Genomic DNA, 25,155 nt, shown 5'->3' with positions numbered 1-25,155 from the left:
TGGTAAGAAAAGTCGTGAAATGGGGCAAAATTCACTTAATACAATTCTCACTTAGCAACATCATTTTGGGCTCAGTTGTGGTCATAAGTCGAGGAGAAGCAAGGCAAAGCAAGGCTAGGCGTGACAAGGAGCGGCTGGGAGGGGAGGGGTGAGGCAAGGCCAGATGGGGTGAGGAGAGACTAGGCGAGGCAAGACGCCCCTCAACGTGAGTGACATTGAGTTGGCCATGCCTACCCTGTCACATGACCACACAGCTACACCTATCCTATATTCCTGAATGGAATACTGCATTCAGTTCTGGTCGCCACGATGTGGTTCAGTTCTGGTCGCCCGGAACCCACCACTGGTAGATAGGTAGGTAGATAGAGATAGAGAGATAGATATATAAATGGTACCAAAAAGTGTCTATGTGTGTGTATATCTATATATCTATATCTATCTGTATCTATATCAGAGGTGGGTTGTTCCCAGTTCAGTCAAATGAGTAGTAGCGGCAGCAGGAGTCTCCGCCCACCCACCCGGACGCCTCTGCGCATGCGTAGAAGCATCGCACATGCAGGGGAACAAGTGCGAGAGAGCACCTGAACTGGTAGTAAAAACTGATCTATATCTATATATCTATATCTACATCTACATCAACATCATCTACATCTATTTATATCTATATCATCTGTCTGTCTGTCTGTCTGTCTGTCTGTCTGTCTGTCTGTCTGTCTGTCTGTCTGTCTATCTATCTATCTATCTATCTATCTATCTATCTATCTATCTATCTATCTATCTATCTATCTATACACACACACACACTTCTTGATGCTACCTTAGCCTCATTGCAAATCATTATGCATTTTTAGATGCCAGAAATATACACTTTAGGGAATGTAAGCATGAGAATTAATTTGATCCCCCACCCCAAAGAAAAATGCAAGCTCATATAGATATTTGATGGAGTAAATATATGCTTGAATGCTTTGGAAATAATAAAGACATCTAGATGACCTTGACTGATACTGGAAGCTATTTTTAAATCCTTTTTTTTTTCCAGAAAGAGGGAGTCTTATAGGTGGCAGCATTTCGAGTTGGCAGCCAAGCAGGATTGGTTCTCATTAGATGGATGGAAGGGCTCTAATGCATCTCAGGGTTGTTGAAATAAACTTTCTGGAAGAATGCACTGGCCAACAGCTTCTGTACTGCAGTCAAGAAAACAAGTTTGTACCCATGCACTCATGAAGAATGGACTTCAAAGGGACAACTGTGTTGTGCCCTCTGTTTTCGATTGATTGACTGATTATCTTCCATGAGGTCATTTTCAGGGGTGGGCTTCAAAGATTGCAGCAATGGGTTTACTGCCCTGTTGCTGGGTGGGCGTGGCCATGGTGGGTGTGGCCTAGTCGGCCTCCTGCACCACGGGGTGGGGGTGTTTTTCGCCCTCCTCAGGCTCCAGATGCTTTCCTCAAGCCTCTAGGAGGGCGAAAACTGCTTCCCCCGTGCTCCGGAGGTCCTCTGGATGCTGGAAACAGGGCCGGTTCTGGACTTCCAGAATGTCCGGTAGACCCGGTTTCCCCCCTCCCTGAGCCTCCGTAGGGGCCCTGCACTTACCTGGCATGATGAACGGGCTGCGTGGAGACTCCTGGGAAAAGTGGGGTGGGGTGGGCATGGCCAGCCAGGAGTGGCATTTGGGGGTTTGCTGAATCCTAGCTACACCCGAACCTGGTCATTTTTTATTCTTCAGAACCATATATCTGGATGTAGAGTTTCTCTCCACAATGATCTGTCCCTCACCTGGTCTTTCAAGCCTTCCACCATTGTCTCCACTGCCACTGTCACTAGGTTCCTTCATCTTGCTGCTGGTTGTCCTCTTCTTCTTTTTCCTTCTCCTTTTCCCAGCACCAGGGCCTTCTCCAGAGAGCTGGGTCTTCACATAATCTGTCTGAAGTAGGATAATTTAAGGCTTGTGCCTTGAGGGAGAACTCTAGGTTAACTTGGTCAGTGGTCTGTTTCTTTTCTTGGCTCTCCATGTTATTCTCAGGTATCTTCTCTCAACACCAAAGTTCAAAAGCACCAATACTGTTCCTATTTTTATTTTTCTCTAAGTTTGCTCCAAGGAGAATATTAAGGCTTGCACAATGCTGGTCTTTGTAAGTATAGACACATCCCAACATCTGAATATCTTCCCCCGGAAAGGACTTTCCAACAAGTTCTAGTCTATCCCTTCTGTATCTTCAATGTTAGTGCTAAGGCTTGGCTGTTCTACCTGTTGTTATTAGTTTGGCCTTCATTATCTTTTACATTAGCTCAATTTTTTCATTGTGATTAATAGAGCCTATATTACTAGAACTCTGCATTTTGACTATAAGAACCATGGCTCAGTGGTTAAAGGTAAAGGTAAAGGTTCCCCTCCCACATATGTGCTAGTCATTCCCAACTCTAGGGGGCAGTGCTCATCTCCGTTTCAAAGCCAAAGAGCCAGTGCTGTCCAAAGACGTCTCCATGGTCATATGGCCAGCATGACTAAATGTCGAAGGCGCACGGAACGCTGTTACCTTACCACCAAAGGTGGTTCCTATTTTTTTACTTGCTTTTTACATGCGTTCGAACTGCTAGGCTGGCAGAAGCTGGGACAAGTAACGGGAGCACTTGGGATTCGAACCAACGAGCTGCTGACCTTTCTGATCGACAAGCTCAGTGTCTTAGCCAGGATGGTAAATCAAAGCACAGGATAGACAAGCACCAGGAAAAAAGTTATAAACCGAGGAAAGCCTCCAGGCCCCTTCCCCACCAGAATGGCAGCATCCTGATAGGGATCTATGGCATATGTACTGACCTCTTCCAATCTGTTGGCCACTGTGTCTTTCTCCAGATTTAGTGGATAGCTTGGTTAAAATCAGTGGTACATGCCTTACTTCATTCTAAGGTGTTGTAGGAATCTGCAGCTTTGAGGGCCTTCGACTGAGAAGCTGTTTTGTAACAGGCATCAACCTGCATACCAAAGCCACCAAGACCATTGTTGTTAGACCAATTTTAAAGAATCCATGTCTTTTCTTGTGCTTGCATTATAATTATGCCAGCCAGAAAAGTACATGTTTGGATTACTGAAGCAACAAGGTATAACAAAGTGCTTTGGAGTTTTTCTGGCCATGCTATCAGCACTTCTTTCTCTCAAATATATACATTTCCCTGGGAACATGAAGCAACGATCCAAAACCAGGGAAAATTGGCTTTTTAAAGGAGGCATTGACAGGCATGGTATGCAAAATCATTATTGTTTTGTTTTGCAAAACAGAAGTCCAAAACTGAAGCACAAAACAATAGAAAGAAAGAATGCAACATTACAGAAAGAAATAGACAGCGAAATTGTGAATGTGTCTATTTATATAATATGAATCAGTGGTGGGATTCAATTTTTTTTTTACTACCGGTTCTGTGGGCATGGCTTGGTAGGTGTGGCATGGCTTGGTGGGTGTGGCTTGGTGGGCATGACAGGGAAAGGATATTGCAAAATCCCATTCCCTCCCCACTCCTGGGGGAAGGATACTACAAAATCCCCATTCCCTCCCCACCCCACTAACCTGCTTTCCAGCTCAGTTCTCCTGTTCAGGGCAACAAAAGAAGATCAGCTGGGAGGCAGCAGGGGCGGGGCCAGCCTATTTCCCAGTTCTCTGAACTATTCAAAATTTCTGCTACCGGTTCTCCAGAACCTGTAAGAACCGGCTGAATACCCCCTCTGATATGAATGTGTGCATACAGACTTTTAAATCATAATTACGGCACTTCAAAACTGCATTTGTACAACCAAGAGGAATTTATAATAATAAAAAAAACACTGTATCACTAATATATATGTTGATCAGATTTCAGTACATTTATTCTTCATTTCCCTTTGCTGTGTTATTATTATTTTTTCTGCCAATACAGTTTCCTCACATCTGAACCACTGCTCCAATGAAATATTCTCTTTAACTTGCTAGTTTTTTGCAGTAATGAAGCTAGAAGCTAACAGCAAGATCTGAATCAATTTCTTATGCTGCATCAATTTATATGAGTTAGAGAATATGGACAGTAGACTACAAGCAGAATTTATTGTGAAAAATTGTTGGATGATTCACCAAATTTGTTCAAAAACTTTCAGTCAAAACACTTACTTACTGAGTGTTGCCATTAAAACTAAAACATGCAGCAACTTTTTTATATACTTGCACCAACACAATTTGAAAAGCTCCGAGATATATACAGTTAGTTCTTGACTTACAACCAGAAATGGGACCAGAAGTTCCACTGCTAAGCAAAGTGGCTGTTAAATGAGTTGTGCCTGATTTTATGACTATTTTTTGCTGCCGTTGCTAAGCAAAACACCACAGTGGTTAAGTGAATCATGCCATCATTAAGCAAATCCAGCTTCTCCATTGACTTACTCCAGGGGTGTCCAAACTTGGGAACTTTAAGACTTGTGGACTTCAACTCCCAGAATTCCCCAGCCAGCTATGCTGGCTGGGGAATTCTGGGAGTTGAAGTCCACAAGTCTTAAAGTTCCCAAGTTTGGACACCCCTGACTTACTCAATCAGAATAGAACTAGAAGGGACCTTGGAGGTCTTCTAGTAGGCCAACCCTCTGCTCAAGCAGGAGACCCTACACCAGAGGTGAAATTCAGCAGGTTCTGACAGGTTCTGGAGAACCAATAGCAGAAATTTTGAGTAGTTTGGAGAACTAGCATATACCACTCTGGTTGGCCCCAGAGTGGGGGGGGAATGGAGATTTTGCAGTATCGTTCTCCTGCCATGCCCACCAAGCCACACCCACAGAACCGGTAGTAAAAAAAATTGAATTTCACCAGTGCCCTACATCATTTCAGGCAAGTGGCTATTCAGTCTCTTCTTAAAATCCTCCTGTGTTGGAGCACCCACAATTTCTGGTGCTTTAGAAAGCAAGTTGACCACCCCTTCTTTGTGGCAGCCCGTCAAATACTGCAACACTGCTATCATGTCCCTCCTAGTCGTTCTTTTCTCTAGACAAGCTGTACCTGTTTCCTGCGACCGTTCTTCATATGTTTTGGTCTCCAGGTCTTTAATCTTCTTAGTTGCTCTTCTTTGCACTTTTTCCAAAGTCTCAACATCTTTTTTTGTAATGTGGTGTGTTAGGTAAGCTCCCCGTTGGGAGAGTGAGTGCATTCAGAGGAGCGTTGTGAGAATTGTGTTGGAGAACACACAAACCAGCATACAGAGACACTGCAGTTTAAATAGGCTTTTCCTTTAGTGAAAATAGAGGTATAAGAGTCCATCAAACAGTCCAAGTCATACACGGATAAGACAGTCAGTCATCAACATCTTTCAGTTAAGGGATAATCCAAATAACATAGTCCATAATCATACAAACAATCCATACAAACAACACAAAGTTTTCTAGCAGTTGCAAAACTTACAATAGATCATGGCACTTCTAACAGCTAGCTTCCAAACAGTTGGATCAGTTCAGATCAGATCAGCATCTAACAGTGATTCTGGCTCCATCTTATGGCCGATTGAGGAATCAGCAGCCAATCACATTTACAGCATGATTTAAAGAACCAAGTACAGCATTGTTATATGATTTATCTATTGCCAACCCAACTGTTAGATTATATTCCTAGCATGGTGGCCAAAACTAGATGCAGTATTCCAAATGCTAATACTTCACGTGACTTTGTTGATCAGAAGTTGGTTGGGAAGGTTGCAAATGGCAATCACATGACTCCAGGATGCTGCAGGTATTGTAAATGTACGCAGGTTGCCAAACACTCAAATTTTGAGCAGTGATTGTGGGAATGCTATGACAGTTGTAAGTCATTTTTTTATTTTACTTATAGCGTGAAAATGTACTTACATGTACTTAAGTAGTACACAAGCAGACTTCAAGTACTATTGTAACTTTGAACAGTTGATAAATAAATGGTTTTAAATAAAAAAAACCTACCTGTATGCAGTGTGGTTGTAGTGTTGGTTTAGCTAACACAGAAATGAGTACAGTGGCTCGAGTGATTGAAACCCTGGGCAGCAGGTTAGCAAGCCCATGTTCGAGACCCCTATGGGGCAGGGTTGAATTCTCATTGTTAGGGATGTAACCCTAGGCTAGGCTTGGCAATGTATATAAGCTATGATTACTTTTACTGTTACTTTAAATGCTTAAGGGATGTAATTGGTTTGTTACCTCAAGCAGCCATAAGAGGGAGCCAGAATGGCTGTTAGCTCTGTTTTGTTAGAAGCTGATCGGTGTATTTTGAGGTATTGTGGTTTGCTACTGTTTAGCTATACTTTGTGTGTTAGACTGACTATTTTGATAACTGAATTACTGAATCGTGTATGACTTGGACTGTTAACCGGACTCTGAATAACTCTATATTTCTACATAGTAAACTACTATATTTTTTATACTATTCAGTGTCTCTGTATGCTGGTTTGTGCGTGTTAGTCCATATCACTCTCATTACGCTTCTCTGCATACTCGCTCTCCCAACGGGGAGCTTAATTGTTAACACTCATTCTTCACTCCAGCTCCTGCCAGGGTTAGGGTCAAAGGAACCCCCCCAACTGGGCATCCCCAGGGCAATGATGATCTTTTCGATCCAGAAGAGTCTCTGTGCTTCTGACACTAACACAAAGTATAGACAAACACAAGAGAGTGTCAGATTGAGAAGCACAAGGGATCTAGTCAAGAAAATCAGAGAAATCACAGGAAGCTCCAATCTCGTCAGTGTCATAGGAAACAGGCATAGAAAGGAGTTAATGATGGACTGTAATGCTTAAAAGAATGGAATGAATACATGGAAATTAGGCAACAAGACTGTCAGGTGATATATTTGAGTGAGAAATTCAAGTATGCCTCATTGCAGTGTCTAGACCAGGGGTGAGCAAACTGCGGCTCTGGAGCCGCATGTGGCTCTTTCATCCCTCTGCTGCGGCTCCCTGTCATTCAAAATATGTGTCACAACTGCCAATGTGCGACACCTGCCAGAACATGATTTATTGAGCACTTTGACCCCGGAAGGCCAACCATGGATAAATCCAAGAAAAGAAAAGTTTCAGAAGAAAACAGAACATTTAATTCAACTACATATGCTAGTTTTGTGGCTACTCAGGAAACAGTCAGGCACGGGAAAGGTTTTGTGGCTCCCTGCACTTTCTTTTCTGTGGGAAACGGGTCCAAATGGCTCTTTGAATGTTTAAGATTGCCTACCGCTGGCCTAGACCATTAGTGCCCAACCTTTTGGCTTGCCTGGGCCACTCTGAGTGAAAAGGTATTGTTAGGAATGTAAGCTAATGGTTGGGTCAGCAATATATAAGCCATGAGAGCAGTACTGTTTCTTTAAGTACTGCTGTAATGGGATTGGTTGCTGTTACCTCAAGCAGCCATAAGATGGAGCCAGAATGACTGTTAGCTCTCTGTTTGTTAGATGCTGATCGGTGGGTACTGCTTGATACTGTATCATGAGTTACTGTGAGTTTTGCTACTGTTAGCGACTTTGTGTGCTGAACTGATTATACGATATTGGATTGTGTTCGATGGATCACTCCTTAACTGAGAACATTGATAACTGACTGACTGAACCATGTGTAAATTGAACTCTGAATACCTCTATTTTCCACATAAGTAAAATACTATTACTTTTATTATTCGGTGTCCCTGTATGCTTGTTTGTGCGTGTTCTTGCACACCACTCTCATTACGCTTCTCTGAACACTCGCTCTCCTAACGGGGAGCTTACCTAACAGGTATTGTCTTGAGCTATATGAGACACACACATAAACACATACACATGTGTGTGTGTGTGTGTGTGTGTTTATTTAATTTCTATGCTTGCCCATCCGAGTCAATGACGCAGGATAGCTTACAATTCAATTTATAATATAGTTCATGTATGTACAGTAAATCACACAATACTATTAAAAGTTTATGATCTTATGGGGCCACCTTACTAGCTGTCCAGGGCTGCAGGTTGGGCACACCTGATCGAGATGAAATGTGTAGCCTTTGTGGAAATCAACTACTTTTGAGTTATGGTGATGGAAAAGATTATTTCATATTCCTTGGGCAGACATATAAGAATAAATTCTTCAATGCTAGTTTAAATCAAGCCAGAATGCTCCCCAGAAGCATAGAATCATAGGGCTGGAAGGGATCTTGGCGGTCTCCTAGTCTAACCCCCTGCCCAAGACAGAAGTCCTTATTCCATTTCAGAGAAATGGTTATCCAAACCATTCTTGAAAACCTCCTGCGATAGAGCACCCAAAGTGCATGGATCATGAAACAAAGCAGTGGTGGGTTTCAAAAATTTTTAGAACCTCTTCTGTAGGTGTGGGCTGCTTTGTGGGAGTGGCTTGCTGCCCATGTGACTGGGTGGGAGTGGCTTGCCAGCCATGTGACCGAGTGGGAGTGGCTTGGCAGTCATGCGACTAGGTGGGCGTGGCCAACTTGTAAAATGTGGTGAAACTCACTTAACAACGCTCTTGCTTAGCAACCAAAATGTTGGCTCAGAAACTCTGGCAATTGAAGCACTCAAGTCTTAAAGCTGTCAAGTTACAAGACCCTTGCACCCCTAACCCTTTAGAAAAAAAACCCCAGAGGTGTTCAAACTTGACAGCTTTAAGACTTGTGGACTTCAACTCCCAGAATTCCTCCTCTCGCTCTGCATCTTGATGATTTGTGGACAGGCGGGGGGGGGAGCTGGAACCGGTTCTAAACGGCACTGTAGATTTGTGGAACCTCTTCTATAGAAGAGGTTAGAACTGGCAGGAACCCACCCCTGAAACAAAGGATATCATATTCCGGGCTCATGTTTCTATAGAAAAGATAATCAAATCGCGGAAGACAAACAGAAGGAGAAGAGTCCAATAGCGTGTAAGAAAAATAGACATAGTTACAAAAATGTACCTGCAAAAATTGCTTAGTATGGTGAAGGATAGGACTACCTGGAGAATTTTATCCATAGAATCAGCAGGAGTTGGCTATGACTCAGTGGAGCATAATAACAACAGATGCCAGCAATGAATTCTCTTTGTTATTAATTCTCGTTGAAATGCAGAAGAAAGTTTAAAAGTAATTTTATACACAGAATGTTCTGATTCATCATTGGCCGAATGGAAGCTTTCTTTCTTTTTTTTTTTCATCAGTTGGGATGCTGTGACATTATGACTCTTATTCAGTATTATAGCTCCCTCTTTTGGTGAAAAAAAAAACCCATGTGGTTGTAAGTTTTGTATTTATTTGATTGTTGCTAAAAAAACTGACATTGTCTTGATGGTATGTTGTATCTAGCAACCTTTATACATTGTGCTGGTGTGTGGGGGCTATCCACAAATAGAGATACAACACATTTTCTTCTTCCACTATTTCCGAAAGAAAAATTCAGCTGTAATTTGGTGGTTCAACATGCTGAGCTTGTCGATCAGAAAGGTTGGCAGTTTAGCGGTTCGAATCGCTAGCACCGCATAATGGAGCGAGCTCCCGTCACTTGTCCCAGCTTCTGCCAACCTAGCAGTTCGAAAGCATGTAAAAATGCAAGTAGAAAAATAGGGACCACCTTTGGTGGGAAGGTAATAGCGTTCCGTGCACCTTCGGTGTTTAGTCCTGCTGGCCACAGGACTAGGGAGACGTCTTTGGACAGCGCTGGCTCTTTGGCTTTGAAACAGAGATGAGCACTGCCCCCTAGAGTCGAGAACAACTAGCACATATGTACGATGGGAACCTTTACCTTTACCTTTAGAGGGAATTGATATTTAAAAAACTATTCTTGAGTTATAGATAGTCCTCAACTTACAATGACGTTTGAAATTACAAAGGCAAAGGAAAAAAAATGACTTATGACTGTTTTTCCACACTTATGACCATTGCAAATCCTGTGGTCACATGATCACAATTTGGAGGTTTGGTAACGGACTCATAATTATGACGGCTGCATGATCCCTGGGTCATGGGATCCCCTTTTGCGACCTTCCGTCAAGCAAACTCAATGGGGAAGACAGATTCACTTAACAATCGTGTTACTAACTGAACCACTGAAATGAACTGTGCAAAACAGGTTGTAAAAATGGGGCAAAACTCACTTAACAACTGTCTCGCTTAGCAACAGGACTTTTGGGCTCAGTTGTGGTTGGAAGTCAAGGGCTACCTGTATAGTTTTCTCTACTTACACTCTTCCCTCACAAATCATTGCACCTTTTCTCCCCCGCAGATTAAGTAGGGGGAGAGAGGAAGAAAATCTCATTTAAATATGAATAGGAAAGTAGGTTAGATGGGACATCGCAGGCTACATCATCACATCCTCACTCCCCTGGGCCCACATCTTTGCAATGGCTTTTCAGGCATTTAAATACCCTGAGTCTGGATTGCATAATGTACTTAACCAGATCAGTTCAAAACTTTGCACTTGCATATTTTTATTTTATTTCATGTACTAAATCAATTTATATGGCTGCCCAACTTGCAAACATGACTCCGGGCAACTAACTATGTAGTAGAACAGTAGGGAGAAAAATGCAGAATCAGTGAAAAATATATTAGTCCACAGGAACAAGTCAAATACTCACCCAACAGGAACAATAACATCCTCGCGGCTATCTAACCTTAATGTCAACTTAAAGTTTGTGGTTTGAATAAATAGATATATGTATTCAGGTTCGATTGATGTTTTTAACTGTTGGCTAGGAGATGTCTAGAGATTGATATAAAATGGACACCTATATCAATGTGTCGAATAAATAAATACCTCCCAACTCTGATGCCCTAGTTATAGAACACCCTGGTTGGTTGTTGTTGTTGTTTTCTTTCTGTGGCCTAACATGTTGCACAATTGTGGCTTGTTTGTTTTATGAGTTAGTGTCTTGTGTCTGCATAGAAAATAGGTTAATTTAAGGTGGGATATATAGCTGGCCTGTTCTCTGTGACCCTCTCGGTTTTTGCTTTTCTGGTGTTGTGAATTCTCCATTAAAATTTAAAGATGGGCAATAGGGTTTTTTCTGTTAGGGAATTCTGGAATGTCCTTGAAATTTACATATTCATGCATATATACTGTATATGACACACTCATGGCCTAAAGGAGGAAGGATTTTAAAAAATCAGTCTAGGAAAAAAAGAGGATAATCTCACTCACTGCTAAGGATCTCTAGTTGTCTACTGGTAATCCTTGATTTACAACTATTCATAGAGTGACTGTTCAAAGTTACAGCACCACTGGAAAAAGTGACTTATGGCCATTTTTCACACTTATGACAATTGCTGCATCCCTGTGGCCATGTGAATTTGAACATTTGGCAACTGGTTCTCATTTATGACAGTTGCAGTGTCCTGGTGTCATATGACTATCTTTTGTTACCTTCTAAGAGGCAAAGTTTTGGCAATTTTACAATTTAAAAATTTGACAATTTTAAAAAGATGTGGAGACACTAGAAAGAGTGCAGAGAAGAGCAACAAAGATGATTGGGGGACTGGAGGCTAAGATATATGAAGAACGGTTGCAGGAACTGGGCATGTCTAGTTTAATGAAAAGAAGGACCAGGGGAGACATGATAGCAGTCTTCCAATATCTCAGGGGCTACTCCAAAGAAGAGGGGGGTCAACCTATTCTTCAAAGCACTTGGGGGCAGAACAAGAAGCAATGGGTGGAAACTAATCAAAGAGAGAAGCAATTTAGAACTAAGGAGAAATTTCCTTACAGTTAGAACAATTAATCAGTGGAACAGAAATTGCCTCCAGAAGTTGTGAATGTCCCAACACTGGAAGTCTTTAAGAAGATGTTGGATATCCATTTGTCTGAAATCATGTAGGGTTTTCTGCCTAAGCAGGGGGTTGGATTAGAAGACCTCCAAGGTCCCTTCCAACTCTGTTATTCTATTTCTAAAGTAAATGGGGAAGCCAAATTCACTTAACAACTGTAATACTAACTTAAGAACTGCAGTGATTCACTTAACAACTGCGGTAAGAAGGTTATAAAATGGGGCAAAATTCATATTAACGATTGTCTTGCTTAGCAAAGGACATGGGGTATCCAGGGCTCAATTGTGATAATAAGCCAAGGACTACATGTTTTTCAAAGAACTGGCTGTTGTAATCCTCCTAAGAACTCCTAAGAACAACTTCAAGGTCTTAATCTTGACTTAGCATCAGTGCTTGAAGAAAATCAGTGCACTAAGAAAATAATTCAATCCTTTTTTTTTTTAGAAATCCGGGAAGCTTTCCGAGTCCTGGACCGGGATGGCAATGGCTTCATTTCCAAGCAGGAGCTGGGAATGGCCATGCGCTCTCTGGGATACATGCCTAGCGAGGTGGAACTGGCCATTATTATGCAGCGGTTGGACATGGATGGTGAGTTTTTTAATTTTCTCATAGTCTTTGCTAAAGGAGAATCTGCTAATTGCCAGCTAACTTCCAGGTGGAATTCAAAGTGCGACTTAACTGTTTTAGAATCCTTAATGCCACACAGCCAGGTTATTTACAGGACTGTTAGCAATAAACTCCCCTCATCCAGTAAGAACTGACAAAGTTGGTGAGCTTCAAACCCTGTCACTCAATAAGTGTGATCTGGTAGGGCCCAGGAGATGTGCCTTCTCTATCAAATGCCTGTCCCTAGAATAGCATTTCCCCAAGAACCAAATGGGCCTGACTTTCTCTATTTCCAGGGGTGGAATTCAGCTGGTTCAGACCGGTTCGGGCGAACTGGTAGCTCCGAGGATCAGCTGGGAGCGAACTGGTTCCCTCTGAGGATCAGGTGGGCCTGCCCACCTGCCCCTGCCCTTACCTACTGTATTTTTCAGAGTATAAGATGCACCTTTCCCCCCCCAAAAAAAATAGGGTGAAAATCTGGGTGCATCTTATACACTGAATACAGCATTTTTGGCCTCCTGAAATCCCGCCCCCTTCACAAAAATGGACCTGAAGAGGGTTTGGGAGGCCTGCAAAGTGCTCCTGGGGGCTGGGGAGGCCAAAAATGAGTGAAAAATGGGCCATTTTTTGCTCATTTCCCCCCCCCCCCCTGGGCCTCCAGGAGCACTCTATAAGCCTCCGAAAGCCTATGCATGCCCTGTTTGTGGCAAAAAAACAGGCCCATTCTTGTGAAAAACAGACCAGTTTTTGCTCATTATTGCCCCCCCCCCAGCCCCCAGGAGCACTTTGCAGGCCTCTCAAACTCACAAAAAATGAGGCATGCAGAGGGTTTGGGAGGCCTGCAGAGTGCAAAAAAAGTTTTTTTTAATTTACCTCTTCAAAATCTTGGTGCGTCTTATACTCCTGTGCGTCTTGTACTCCAAAAAATGCGGTATATCCTCTCATCTGATTTATGCGGCTGAGCTGATTGCTGTGCCTCAGCTGTGTTACTTCCCAGAAGTAATGTGGAAGGTAAGTTTTGTTAAAAGTTGTGCATGTGCGCACAGAGTGCGTGCACAAGCGTGCAGTACACAATCACCAAACCGGTTGTTAAACTGGCAGGATCCCACCACTCCCTCTCTCCCTTTCTAAAGCTTTTGTGACTTCCTTTTCCTCCTCACTGCTTGAGTCAGGAGGATTTGTGGCTCCATCCCAAGTGATTACTGACCTACTGAATTGCTTTGGTGGATTCTCTTCTACAATTTTTATTGTATCTCATTGCAGTTTAATCTTGTTTTTTTATTTTAATAATAAGATGCCCAGACTCATTTTGGAAAGGCAGGTATAATAAATTGACTAACCAGGTAAATCAGCAAGCAGACTTCAAAGCCATTTTTAGACTTTGAAAGGATGGGTACGCCAATACTTTGTGTGCGGCGTATGTCTATATAAGATGCTGAGCTTGTCAGCTGGAAAGCTGACATGCCGGGTTCAAGACCTAAGCACTGCAAAATGGGGTGAGCTCCCGTTACTTGTCAGAACTTCTGCCCACCAAGCAGTTCAAAAGCATGCAAATGGGAGTGGATAAATAGGTACCACTTTGGTGAGAAGGTAGCAGCATTCCATGTACCTTGGTATATAGTCATGCTGGGCACATGACCACAGAAGCATCTTTGGACAATGCTGGCTTCCTTGGCCAAGAAACAGAGTTGAGCACTGCCCCTGGAGTCAGACATGACAGGACAGACGAAATATTTTATCTTATGACCACATACAAAAAGACAAAGGTAAGTTAATGGTGTAAAAGCATCCTGGGAAGCTGGTAGGAAAAAAGTACATCCGTTTCTTTCCTCGAGTGATGTATGTTTTCTGATTGTCACCCTGATAATGGCTGCCATTTTCTGTAGAGGCTCGTACTATGCTCTCGAAATGCCAATGATAACCAGTAGCCCAAAAGGCTTGGGTGAAAAAAAAAATTGTCTAGATGCCAAGTGAAGTAACTCTCTGTTCTGACTGAGGCTTCCCAAGAACATGAAGCAAACTCCTTGTCCTGACAAAAAAAAACACCGTTTTATTAATGTACTGTGAATTCTGCTCATTCACATCCAGTTTTTCAAGGGAGGATTCACAGTCACAGACCTTATCTGGCTTGGAGAGCTGACAGGCTGATATCTGTAAAACTTGGCAAGGAGTCTCGGAGAGTCACAAGCCAATTAAGCGAACTAATTGTCTCCTGCAAACTCCACTCCCCTTTCGCTCCTCTTTTATTTCCTCTGGGAGGGGCCATTCATCGTCCACCTGTGGCCTTACTCCCAAGTCAGCCCCTGTTCTTTAGCTGTTCACTTCATCTGGCAACTCCGCACATGCACACACTGGGAACAGGCCCCAGTTGTTGCTCTGCCTCACTGATGTCTGACTCTGAAGATAGCTGATAGCTAGCATATGGCTCTGGTCCCCTCTCTGCCTCCAACACAAAGCCCTCATCAGAGCCTTCCCCAGACTCCAGGACTGGCCCATGTTTCTCCCCAACCTCCTCACTGTCCGAATCTGCTGCCACCTCCGCTGGCGCGCCACAACACTCGCTGTGAAAAGATGCAAAAGTGGGAAATCATCAAACACATGAATATGAGTGGCAGAATGCATTTACTCGCCTGTGATATCTTCATTGCTTTCATCTGCATGGAATTGTATGGATTTTCCTCTTGAAAGTGTGCCTGAAGTGCCCATGTTTTTTTTATTATGTTCTTACTCTATTTGGAGAAGTATCTCCGCGCACACATAACTGTCTTCTTCTGAAGCCCTTCAGCTGATCTTCTTATCAAAGGGCAAGTAGCTCATTGATAAGGGAGCCTTTTCAATAGCACTGCAGGTAGCCCTCCAGAAACAGCCTTTCATGACACTTTCATTGTGGTGAATACCTTGTTTTTATTGTCCAAGGATCTTTTTTCAGAATCGCTGGTTATTTACTGTTGGTGTTTTTATATGCTGCCCTGTTGTTAAAGTAAATGGATAGGATTTTGGTTTCATTGCTGTTTTTATTGTGTTATATTGTTTCTCTTACTCAACACTCAGAGAAGTGTGATTGACAGGCATTCTACTACACATAGTCCTCAATTTACAACAGGGACTGTTCAAAGTTACAATGGCATGAAAAAGTGACTTGTGACCATTTTTCACACTTACAAAAATTGCGGCGTCCCAATGGTCCTGTGATAAAAATTCAAGTACTTGACTACGGACTCATATTGCTGAGTGTTGTAGTGTCCCAGGATCATGTGATCCCCTTTTGTGACCGTCTGACAAGGAAAGTCAGCGGGGACGCCGGATTCACTTAACAACCGTGTTACTAACTTAACAACTGCCAGGATTCACTTAACAACTGCGGCAAGAAAGGTCATAACACGGGACAAACCTCACATAACAAATGTTATCACTTAGCCATAGGAATGTTTGGCTCAGTTGTGGTCGTAAGTTGAGGACTACCTGGAATGTAACGAATAAAGTAAATCTGATTTCTACCTATATTAAAGTCTATTAACCAGTCAGTATTCTTCTCTCCATCAGTATATAGTCAGAGGCAAGAATGCTACAGGAGTGAGCTGCTGGGGGTTTGAAAGGCAGTGGCGTAGCGTGGGGGGTGCAGGGGGGGCCGGGCGCAACGTCTGGGGGGGCGCCCTGACTCGCCCCGCGCCACCCTTTGCCGGACTGTGGCCACCTCTTTCCGCGCCCGGCTCGGCCCGCAAACTAAGCTCCCCGGCCCCGGCCCGCCCAGGCCCCTCCTGCGCACCGCCTACCTCCCAGCGGAGCCGGCAAGACCCGCCGCGCCGCCCCCGCGGGAGCCGAAGGAGAGCGGCGCTGCGCTCCGTCTGCCCGCCGCTGCACTCCGTCTGCCCGCCGCTGCAACGCCACCGCGTCCTCCCGCTCCGCCTGGAGCGCCCCGGGGAGCCGGCGCCTTCCTGAAGCCCCCGGTGCGCCTCCCACCCCCGCGGCACCTGCTTCCCTTCAGTCGAGCCTTTTCCCGCTGCCCTTCGAGCTCCTTTTCGGGAGGAAGGCAGGAGGCCAGCATGGAGAGCCTCACTTGACTGATGCCGACCCAGGGGCAGCTGCAGTCGGGCCGCCCTTGGGTTAGGGGGCGCAAATTACTTGCCTTGCCCCGGGTGCTGACAACCTACGCTACGCCACTGTTGAAAGGGTTTGGGAAAACCTCTAGCTAAGATTCTGTGCAGTTCAGAGAACCCCCAAATCCCATTACTGGCTGGCCCTGCCCACCCTGCCCCTCCCAGGAGTCCCCACACGGCCGGTTTTGGAAGCAGGTAAGTGCGTGTGGACTCAAGGAGGAAAAAACAGGACTACTGTAAATTTTGGAGGCGAGAAATGGGCCAATTACTGGCCTCCAGATGGCCTCTGGAGCCTGGGGAGACCATTTTCACTACCCCGGAGGCTCAAGGAAAGCCTCTGGACCCTGAGGAGGGGATAAATGCCCCCCCCCCCCGGTGGTTCAGGAGGCCGACTAGGCCACGCCCACCATGCCCACACCAACCCAACAATTGGGCAGAGAACCCCTTGCTAAAAATTTTGAAGCCCACCCCTGGAATGCTACCCTGATAACGTGTGCGTGGGTTGATTTTTGGCAATTACGTGCAGTTGTCTGTGCAATTTTCTTGTCAACCTTTTCAGAAACGGTTTGCCCTTGACTTCTTCCTAGGATTGAAAGAGAGAGATTTACTAAATTAGCTTCCAGTTCAATGCAGGACTTGGAACTTAAACAGCCTTCTAGTCCATTGTCTTCAATCGCTACAACAGAAATTATCAGAAAGAGTTTTTTTTTTCCTCTCGGTCAATGTGTCTAGATGCTGAGTACCTGCATCAATGTTCTCCTTAATGGGCCCTTCTTCCATTTACAAAAGCATAGGATTCTTTTATAAAATAAAGTAATTGTTTGAGATGAAATGGTGGGAGATACCTGATTCCTGCAGGTTAGCTGTATGCTAAGCCTGGATGTATAATAATGTGCTAAATTGGATCAGGAGAATTGGGTAAAGAGGAATTGGACATTTCCCACCACTTACTATTTCCCCAATTGTAAGAATAAGCACAAATGTCTGTTCTAATAAATTTTGACTGCCAGGAAATGGCAGCACCAGCAGTTTCCAAATTCTTAAGCGAAGGGCTCAAGTTGTTGTTGAATCCAGGAAAGTGGACTCCTCCTCTACCTTTTAAATAATTCACATTTCCAAAACTGTTTAAAGAATAAACTTTAAATTTCAACTATCAGCAAAGTACAAAGCAATGAAGATAGATAGGTGTTGGGGAAAACTCACCCAGGCAAGGAGGAGGGATCAAGCAGGGAACTAGTCTTGAATCTTTGCACAGCCGCGAGAAGCGTGAGCCTGATATCCCACCCCAAGTTCCATAGGACTTTATCTGCTTACACAGTAGTTTATATATCCTGTTTCGCCAAAAATAAGACCTCCCCGGATAATAAGCCCAATCGGGCTTTTGAGCCCATATGCTAAAATAAACTCAAGCCCTCCCCTAAAATATTTAAATGCATGCACAGCCAGTCCCCACCATCTCCTAGCGGGTAAAGAGGGGACATACCCCATGTACCCCCATGTGCCTGCCATCCACATGGAGGTACTCCTGCAAACCCTAACTACTGAGCCTCTTCTCTTAGTGGCGGCCACAAAAAGAGCAGCTGAGTTTAAGGGGCCTCCTGCACCTCAAAAATAATAAAACCTCCCTGAAAATAAGGCCAGGAGCATATTTCAGGGGTCAAAAGAGAATAAGACCCTGTGTGCAGCAGCTGCCAAAAAAGCCAACACAGTTCTAGGCTGCATAAACAGAGGGATAGAATCAAGATCACGTGAAGTGTTAATACCACTTTATAATGCCTTGCTAAGGCCAAGTAATATTGCATTCACTTTTGGTTGCTGTGATGCAAAAAAGATGTGGAGACTCTAGAAAAAGTGCAGAGAAGAGCAAAAAAGATGACTAAGGGACTGGAGGCTAAAACATATGAAGAACACTTGCTGGAATTAGATATGTCTATTTTAATGAAAAGAAAGACCAGGGGTGACATGATAGCAGTGTTCCAATATCTCAGGGGTTGCCACAAAGAAGAGGGAGTCAAACTATTCTCCAGGGCACCCGAGGGTAGAACAAGAAGCAATGGGTGGAAACTAATCAAGGAGAGAAGCAACTTAGAACTAAGGAGAAATTTCCTGACAGTTAGAACAATAAATCAGTGGAACAACTTGCCTCCAGAAGTTGTGAATGCTCCAACACTGGAAGTTTTTAAGAAGATGTTGGATAACCATTAGTCTGAAGTGGTGTAGGGTTTCCTGCCTAAGCAGGGGGTTGGACTAGAAGACCTCCAAGGTCCCTTCCAACTCTGCTATTCTATTCTATTTTGTTCTTATTTTTGGTGAAACACAGTAGTTGAACTTTAGCTTTCCCAAGGGAAAGTGAGCATTCAGCTGAGAAATGAAGCCACGTCCCTCCAGAAATGTTCCAAAAAGACAGTTGCATGAGATAAGCAACTCATTGGCTTGGCACTTATATTAGGGTCAGGAAACCCAATCAGCCATTCACAGAAACCCCTGCATTATGCATGTATAGATGGGATGTTGCAAAAGTTAACATTACAAGGAAAGCAGAAAAACCACTTTAGTTTGCCAAGGGGTCCATAACGCCATGCAAGATTTCAAAGCTCCCTGATTTATTAATGCTGCTTCAGCAGAGCACCTAGCTTCAATTCACAGATCTCATAAATCTCTTTTCAGTGAGGTGATTCATCTGGAGTTTTGTTGAAAGGAAGCCTTCCCTTCAACATTTTACTCAGCCGCTTAAGTACTGCAGTATATTGCTGCTGTTAATACTATTTTGGCAATCACTTTTACAACCCTCTAATGTTTGTTAGCATGGCTTGTTATTACTGAACGGTGGTGCTCAAAAGTTTTGTAGCTATGCGTTTACAGCAGAGTTTCCCTTTGAGAATTTATGGAATGGATGAGCCATGAATGGTGTTCGTTAAAAGATTCCGAATTCCACACGAACCTCTCTGTCTGCCCTTCCGTTTCCTGGCGCAGCTCAGTTGCTGATTTGATTAGCTTCTGCTTTACATTTAAATATTCTGGCCTGTAAGAGTTATTTTACAGGACGATACATACGGAAACGAAAACATAAATCACAGTGAAGGAGGTAGCTACCATATCAACAATGATTATACTCCCCCATTATATGTAGATGCAGTTCTGCAGAGGAATTGTTGAATCTGTCATTTGTACTTCTACAACTGGTTTGGTCAAGGGTGGGCTTCAAAAATTTCAGCAACGGATTCTCTGCCTGGTTGCTGTGTGGGCGTGCCCACGGTGGGCATGGCCTAGGCGGCCTCATGCATCAGGGCGGGGGTGGTGATGGTGTTGCCTTCCCCAGCAGTGGTGGGTTCCAGATTCCGTTCCAACCGGTATGGTTGGAATGGCCCCGGAGTTACCCACATGCGTTCTAGCATCAAATGATGCTTCCGCAAGCCTCCGTGATGCTCCAGCTGCTCCGCGGAGTGTCGCACAGGTGCAAAGCACCAAAAGCATAAAGCACAGGTAAGGAGTTTGGGCAAGCGGTTGGGCCCTCCAGAACACCATACCAGAATGGTACCCGGTACTCCGGAGGGGCCACGTACCGGGGAGTACCGCCTGCAACCCACCACTGTTCCCCAGGCTCTGGAAGCTTTCCTCAAGCCTCTGGGATTGTGAAAACAGTCTCCCCTGGGCTCCAGAGGTCCTCCGAAGTCCGGAAACAGCTCCCTTTCTGGACTTCCAGAACTTCTGGGAGGCCCGTTTTTCCCCCTCCCCGTGTCTCTGTGTGGGCCCTGCACTTACCTCACATTCAAAATGGGGCATGTGGAGGCTCCTGGGAGGGGAGGGGAGGGGTGGGCAAGGCCAGCCAGGGGTGGGATTTGGAGGTTCTCTGAACTGGCCATAACATTAGTTATGGATTCTCCCGAACCCAGGTGAACCTGTAGCAGCCCACCCCTGGGTTTGGTACAGTAACCAAATTATAGAGTTCAACAGCTAGTGAGGACTGCAGAGAAAAAACTATTGCAACCAGCCTGCCTTCCATTGAGGACCTGCATACTACACAGGTCAGAGAGAGGGCTGAGAAGGCCCCTCATATCCTGAACAAACTGTCTCAACGCTTCCCCTCAGGATGGTACTACAGAGCCTTGCATGTCAAAACAACTAGGCAGAGAGATAGTTTTTTCACTCACGCTCTGCTGAATACCTAATTCCCACAATAGTGTCTTATGTCTAAGTATGTAGTATGGCTGTATTAGTTTTATCCTTCTCATCTGTTCCATTAACTTCTCTTATTGGTATCATTATTATGATTATTGTTGATATTATGATTGTTTTTTGTTTTGCATGTATATTGAGAGCTTCTGCACTGGAGACAAATTTCTTGTGTTTCTATCACACTTGACTTGACCAACAAGACTTCTCTTATCTTATCTTCTTTTCTCCTCTCCCTCTCCCTCTCTCTTCTCTTCCTCTTCTCTTCTTCTCTCCTCTCCCTCTCTCTCGCCTCTTCCTCTTCTCTTCTCCTCACCTCACCTCACCTCACCGCCCCTCCTCTTATTCTATTCTGTTCTGTTCCCATTATATCCTCATTAATTCCCCGCATTTCAGCTGATTGAAAAGATGTCAAGAGCTGCTGGAGAAAATAAAAAGACGTATGTCTGTTGCAATATTCTGCCTGGGGAATTCTGGGAGTTGAAGTCCACAAGTCTTAAAAATTGCCAAGGATGGAGACCCCTGCATTAGAAGACAGGTTATGTTATGCAAAGAAGTGTTGTTTGTTAAGACTAGGTGGCCAACTGAGATAAAACATTTGAACAAACTTAGCAAAATGGAGCACTGTTCCTTCACACAAGCCTAATTTCAGGTGTTCAGAACTTAAGGGGGTCCTTGATTTTTGACCAGTTGCATAATGGCCATTCAAAGTTACAGTAGACCTTCCGAGGATGAATTGCAATCTTGTTCCAAAATTATGACAGTGGGTGCTCAGCAACTGGCCTGAATTTACCTCTGTTTGCAGCATCCCATGGTCACCTGACCACATTTTACAACGATGTTGCCGAAAACCAGCATTTATTCCTGGATTTTGGCAAAACCAAACCATAGCAAACCCTTAGTTTGCTTAATGACCACAGTGTTTGCTTAATGACTATTACAAAGAAGATCATAAAATCGATTTGGTCACATGGGTGACCATTTTACCTGTCACAACTTACATCCGAGATGGGCAGGTTCCATTATGGTCATAAATTTTATTTATATATTTTTTTCTTTCAAATTAATTTATTTTATTTTATTTTTAGAACCACCTACTGTATATTGGTAACAGTGGAATATTGTGGAGCTTTGTCCCAGTGCCAAAATATTAACTTTTGAATCCAATTTAAGTTGGATTCGCAGTCGGTTGGGAGACCGTGGGTGCTGGTTACACCTGGTCGCTTGTACCAACCCCCGCGTTCTAGGTGGTCAGGATCTGCAGGCCCAGGGCCTGAGGCTGTTGATATGCAATGCGAGGTCCGTTGTCAATAAGGCCCCCCTCATTCATGATCTAATTTTGGAGGGGGAGCCGGACCTCGCGGGAATAACGGAAACCTGGTTGGGCCACGAGGGAGGTTTACCCCTCGTGGAAATGTGCCCACCAGGTTACCAAGCATTTCACCAGCCCCGGGCCCGGGGAAGGGGCGGTGGGGTAGCAGTGATTATCCGGGAGGACTTAGAGCCGAGGGAGTCCACTGTGCCACAGACGTCCGGATGTGAATCCCTTGTTGTGAAATGGGGCCCTGGGAGGCAGTTGGGCCTGCTGATAATATACCTGGCTCCCCGCCATACATCAGCGACCCTGCCTGAACTCCTCGAGCTGATCGCATCGGTGGCGGTTGAGACCCCCAAACTTCTAGTGATGGGGGATTTTAACCTGCCATCGGTGGGAGAAGCATCAGAGGGGGTTCAGGAGTTCATGGCTTCCATGATAGCCATGGACCTGACTCAAATGATTCAGGGCCCGACACACGAGGGAGGTCACACCTTGGACCTTGTTTTTGTCTCTAGCCAGTGGTTGAGTGATCTGGGAGGAGTGAATTTAACCATCACTCCTCTGTCATGGTCAGATCACTCACTCCTCCGACTTGACTTCCCTGGTGCTACCCCTCGCTGCGGGGAGGCGGAACCGGAAAACACTAGATGGTTCCGCCCCAGGCGCCTGATGGAACCAGATAGGTTCCAGACGGAGCTTGGGCCACCTCCTGCAGCCCTGACCTGCCCTCGGGTAGAGGACCTGGTGGCCGCGTGGAATAATGCGACTACCGGGGCCTTGAACCGGGTGGCGCCTTTGCAGCCTCTCCGGCGGCAACGATCCACCCTGGCTCCTTGGTTTACCGAGGAGCTAAGGGTGATGAAGCGCCGCAAGAGATGCCTAGAGAGTCGTTGGAGATCCTCCCGATCCGAATTTGACCGAGCACAGGTACGAGCCCATTTAAGGACGTACCTAGTGGCATTGAGAACGGCCAAACGCCAATACTGTGCCACTCTCATTGCATCCGCAGAGAACCGCCCTGCCACCCTGTTTCGGGTGTCCCGCTCCCTTCTGTTTCAGAGGCCGCAGGAGGCCCCTTTACAGGGTAGGGCAGAGGAATTTGGGAAATATCTGCAGGATAAAGTCGCTCAAATCCGGAAGGATTGGGTCCCCTTCAGTGGCCCAGTCGAGACGCCAATGGCGAGTCTTGAGAAACCTTTTTGGGAGGAGTTTGACTTGGTTGTCATCGAGGATTTGGACAGATTGCGTGGACGACTGCGACCTACCACATGTTTACTGGACCCGTGTCCCTCCTGGCTTGTACTGGCATCCTGGGAGGTTACACGCGACTGGCTCCTGGGCCTAGTGAACGCTTCGTTGGGTGAGAGGTCTCTTCCGGCCGCCTTGAAAGAGGCGGTGGTGAGACCCTTGCTCAAGAAGCCTTCCCTGGACCCTACGGAGCTGGCCAATTATCGTCCTGTCTCCAACCTTCCCTTTTTGGCGAAGGTTGTAGAGAGTGTGGTGGCTTCTCAGTTCCCACGACATCTGGAGGAGAATGATTATCTAGACCCGCGCCAGTCCGGCTTTCGCCCCGGGCACAGTACAGAGACGGCCTTGGTCGCGTTGGTGGATGATCTCTGGAGGGCCAGAGATAGGGGTTGTTCCTCTATCCTGGTCCTATTAGACCTCTCGGCGGCTTTTGATACCATCGACCATGGTATCCTGTTGCACCGACTGGAGGGGTTGGGGGTCCGGGGCACCGTTTTGCGGTGGTTTGGCTCCTACCTCTCTGGCCGGACACAACGTGTGTTGGCAGGGGAGCAGAGGTCGACCCTAAGCCCCCTTACTTGTGGGGTGCCACAGGGGTCGGTCCTCTCGCCACTCCTGTTCAACACATACATGAAGCCGCTGGGTGAGATCATCTGTGGTTTCGGGGTGGGATATCATCTGTACGCTAATGACACTCAGCTGCACATTTCCACCCCGAACCACCCCAACGAGGCCGTCGAAGTGATGTCCCGATGTGTGGAAGCCGTACGGGTCTGGATGGATGACAACCGACTCAAGCTCAACCCTTCCAAGACGAAGTGGCTGTGGGTTCCGGCCCCCCGGTTCAACCAGTTAATCCCATCTCTGGCCATTGGGGGCATTCAACTCGCCCCCGTGGAGCGGGCGCGCAATTTGGGCGTCCTCCTGGATGCCAGGCTGTCCATGGATGACCATGTGACAGCCGTGGCCAGGGGGGCGTTCCACCAGGTTCGCCTGGTGCGCCAATTGCGCCCCCTATTGGACCGGGACGCCCTACGCACAGTCACCCATGCGCTGGTGACGTCTCGCCTGGACTACTGTAACGCTCTCTACATGGGGCTTCCCTTGAAATGCACTCGGAGACTGCAGTTGGTCCAGAATGCGGCCGCGCGGGTGATTATGGGGAGTACTAAGTACTCCCATGTGACACCTCTCCTGCGCGAGCTGCACTGGCTTCCTGTGGTCTATCGGGTGCGTTTCAAGGTCTTGATTACGATCTTTAAAGCGCTCCATGGCTCAGGACCTAGTTACCTGCGGGATCGTATTCTGCCCCATACATCCCTACGACCCATCCGCTCGCACAGAGAGGGACTTCTCCAGGTGCCGTCCACCAGACAGTGCCATGGGGCGGCGCCTAGGAGCAGAGCCTTCTCTGTGGCGGGCCCAGCCCTGTGGAATGACCTCCCCTCGGATATTAGGACCACTACTGACCTCCGCTCCTTCCGTGTAAAGCTCAAGACCCACCTATTCCAAATAGCCGGCCTGGCTCAATCATAACTTCATAACGCTCCTATGGGTTTTTTAATTCAGTAATTTTATTTAATGGGATTTTAAATTGTGTTTTTAATTGTCTTTCACGTATGAGTCTACCTCCTCCATGCACATGTATATGTCCTTGTTCTTTATGTATGTATGTTTGTTTTTATCTGTATTTTATCTGTTTTCATTGTACGCCGCCCCGAGTCCTTCGGGAGAGGGTTGCGGCTAATCAAATAAAATTATTATTATTATTATTATTATTATTATTATTATTATTATTATTATTATTATTATTATTATTATTATTATTATTATTATTATTATTATTATTATTATTAATTTATTCTGAGTTTTGCCCACACTATTAATATTTATGGAGGAAAAACTTCAGTCTGGATATTTGTACTTTCCCCTAAGACAGTGATGGAGAACTTTTTTGGCACCAATGCCGAAAA

The 25,155-nt window shown here is 45.3% G+C and overlaps 1 protein-coding gene across 6 annotated transcripts in view; it reads left to right on the top strand.

Annotated features, from left to right (window-relative positions):
* CALN1 (calneuron 1) overlaps positions 1 to 25,155 on the top strand; it is a 402,285-nt gene that overhangs the window by 299,654 nt on the left and 77,476 nt on the right. For all 6 annotated transcript variants that reach the window (XM_081941437.1, XM_081941438.1, XM_081941440.1 and 3 more), the window contains one exon: positions 12,185 to 12,328. In XM_081941437.1, the coding sequence (XP_081797563.1) occupies positions 12,185 to 12,328 (144 nt within the window). The remainder of the gene's footprint in view (positions 1 to 12,184; positions 12,329 to 25,155) is intronic.

Source organism: Natrix helvetica (genome assembly GCF_964273705.1).
Source record: "Natrix helvetica genome assembly, chromosome: 2".
Classification (NCBI taxonomy): domain Eukaryota; kingdom Metazoa; phylum Chordata; class Lepidosauria; order Squamata; family Natricidae; genus Natrix; species Natrix helvetica.
Note: the sequence above shows the minus strand (reverse complement) of the source record. Positions and strands in the feature narration are given on the sequence as shown.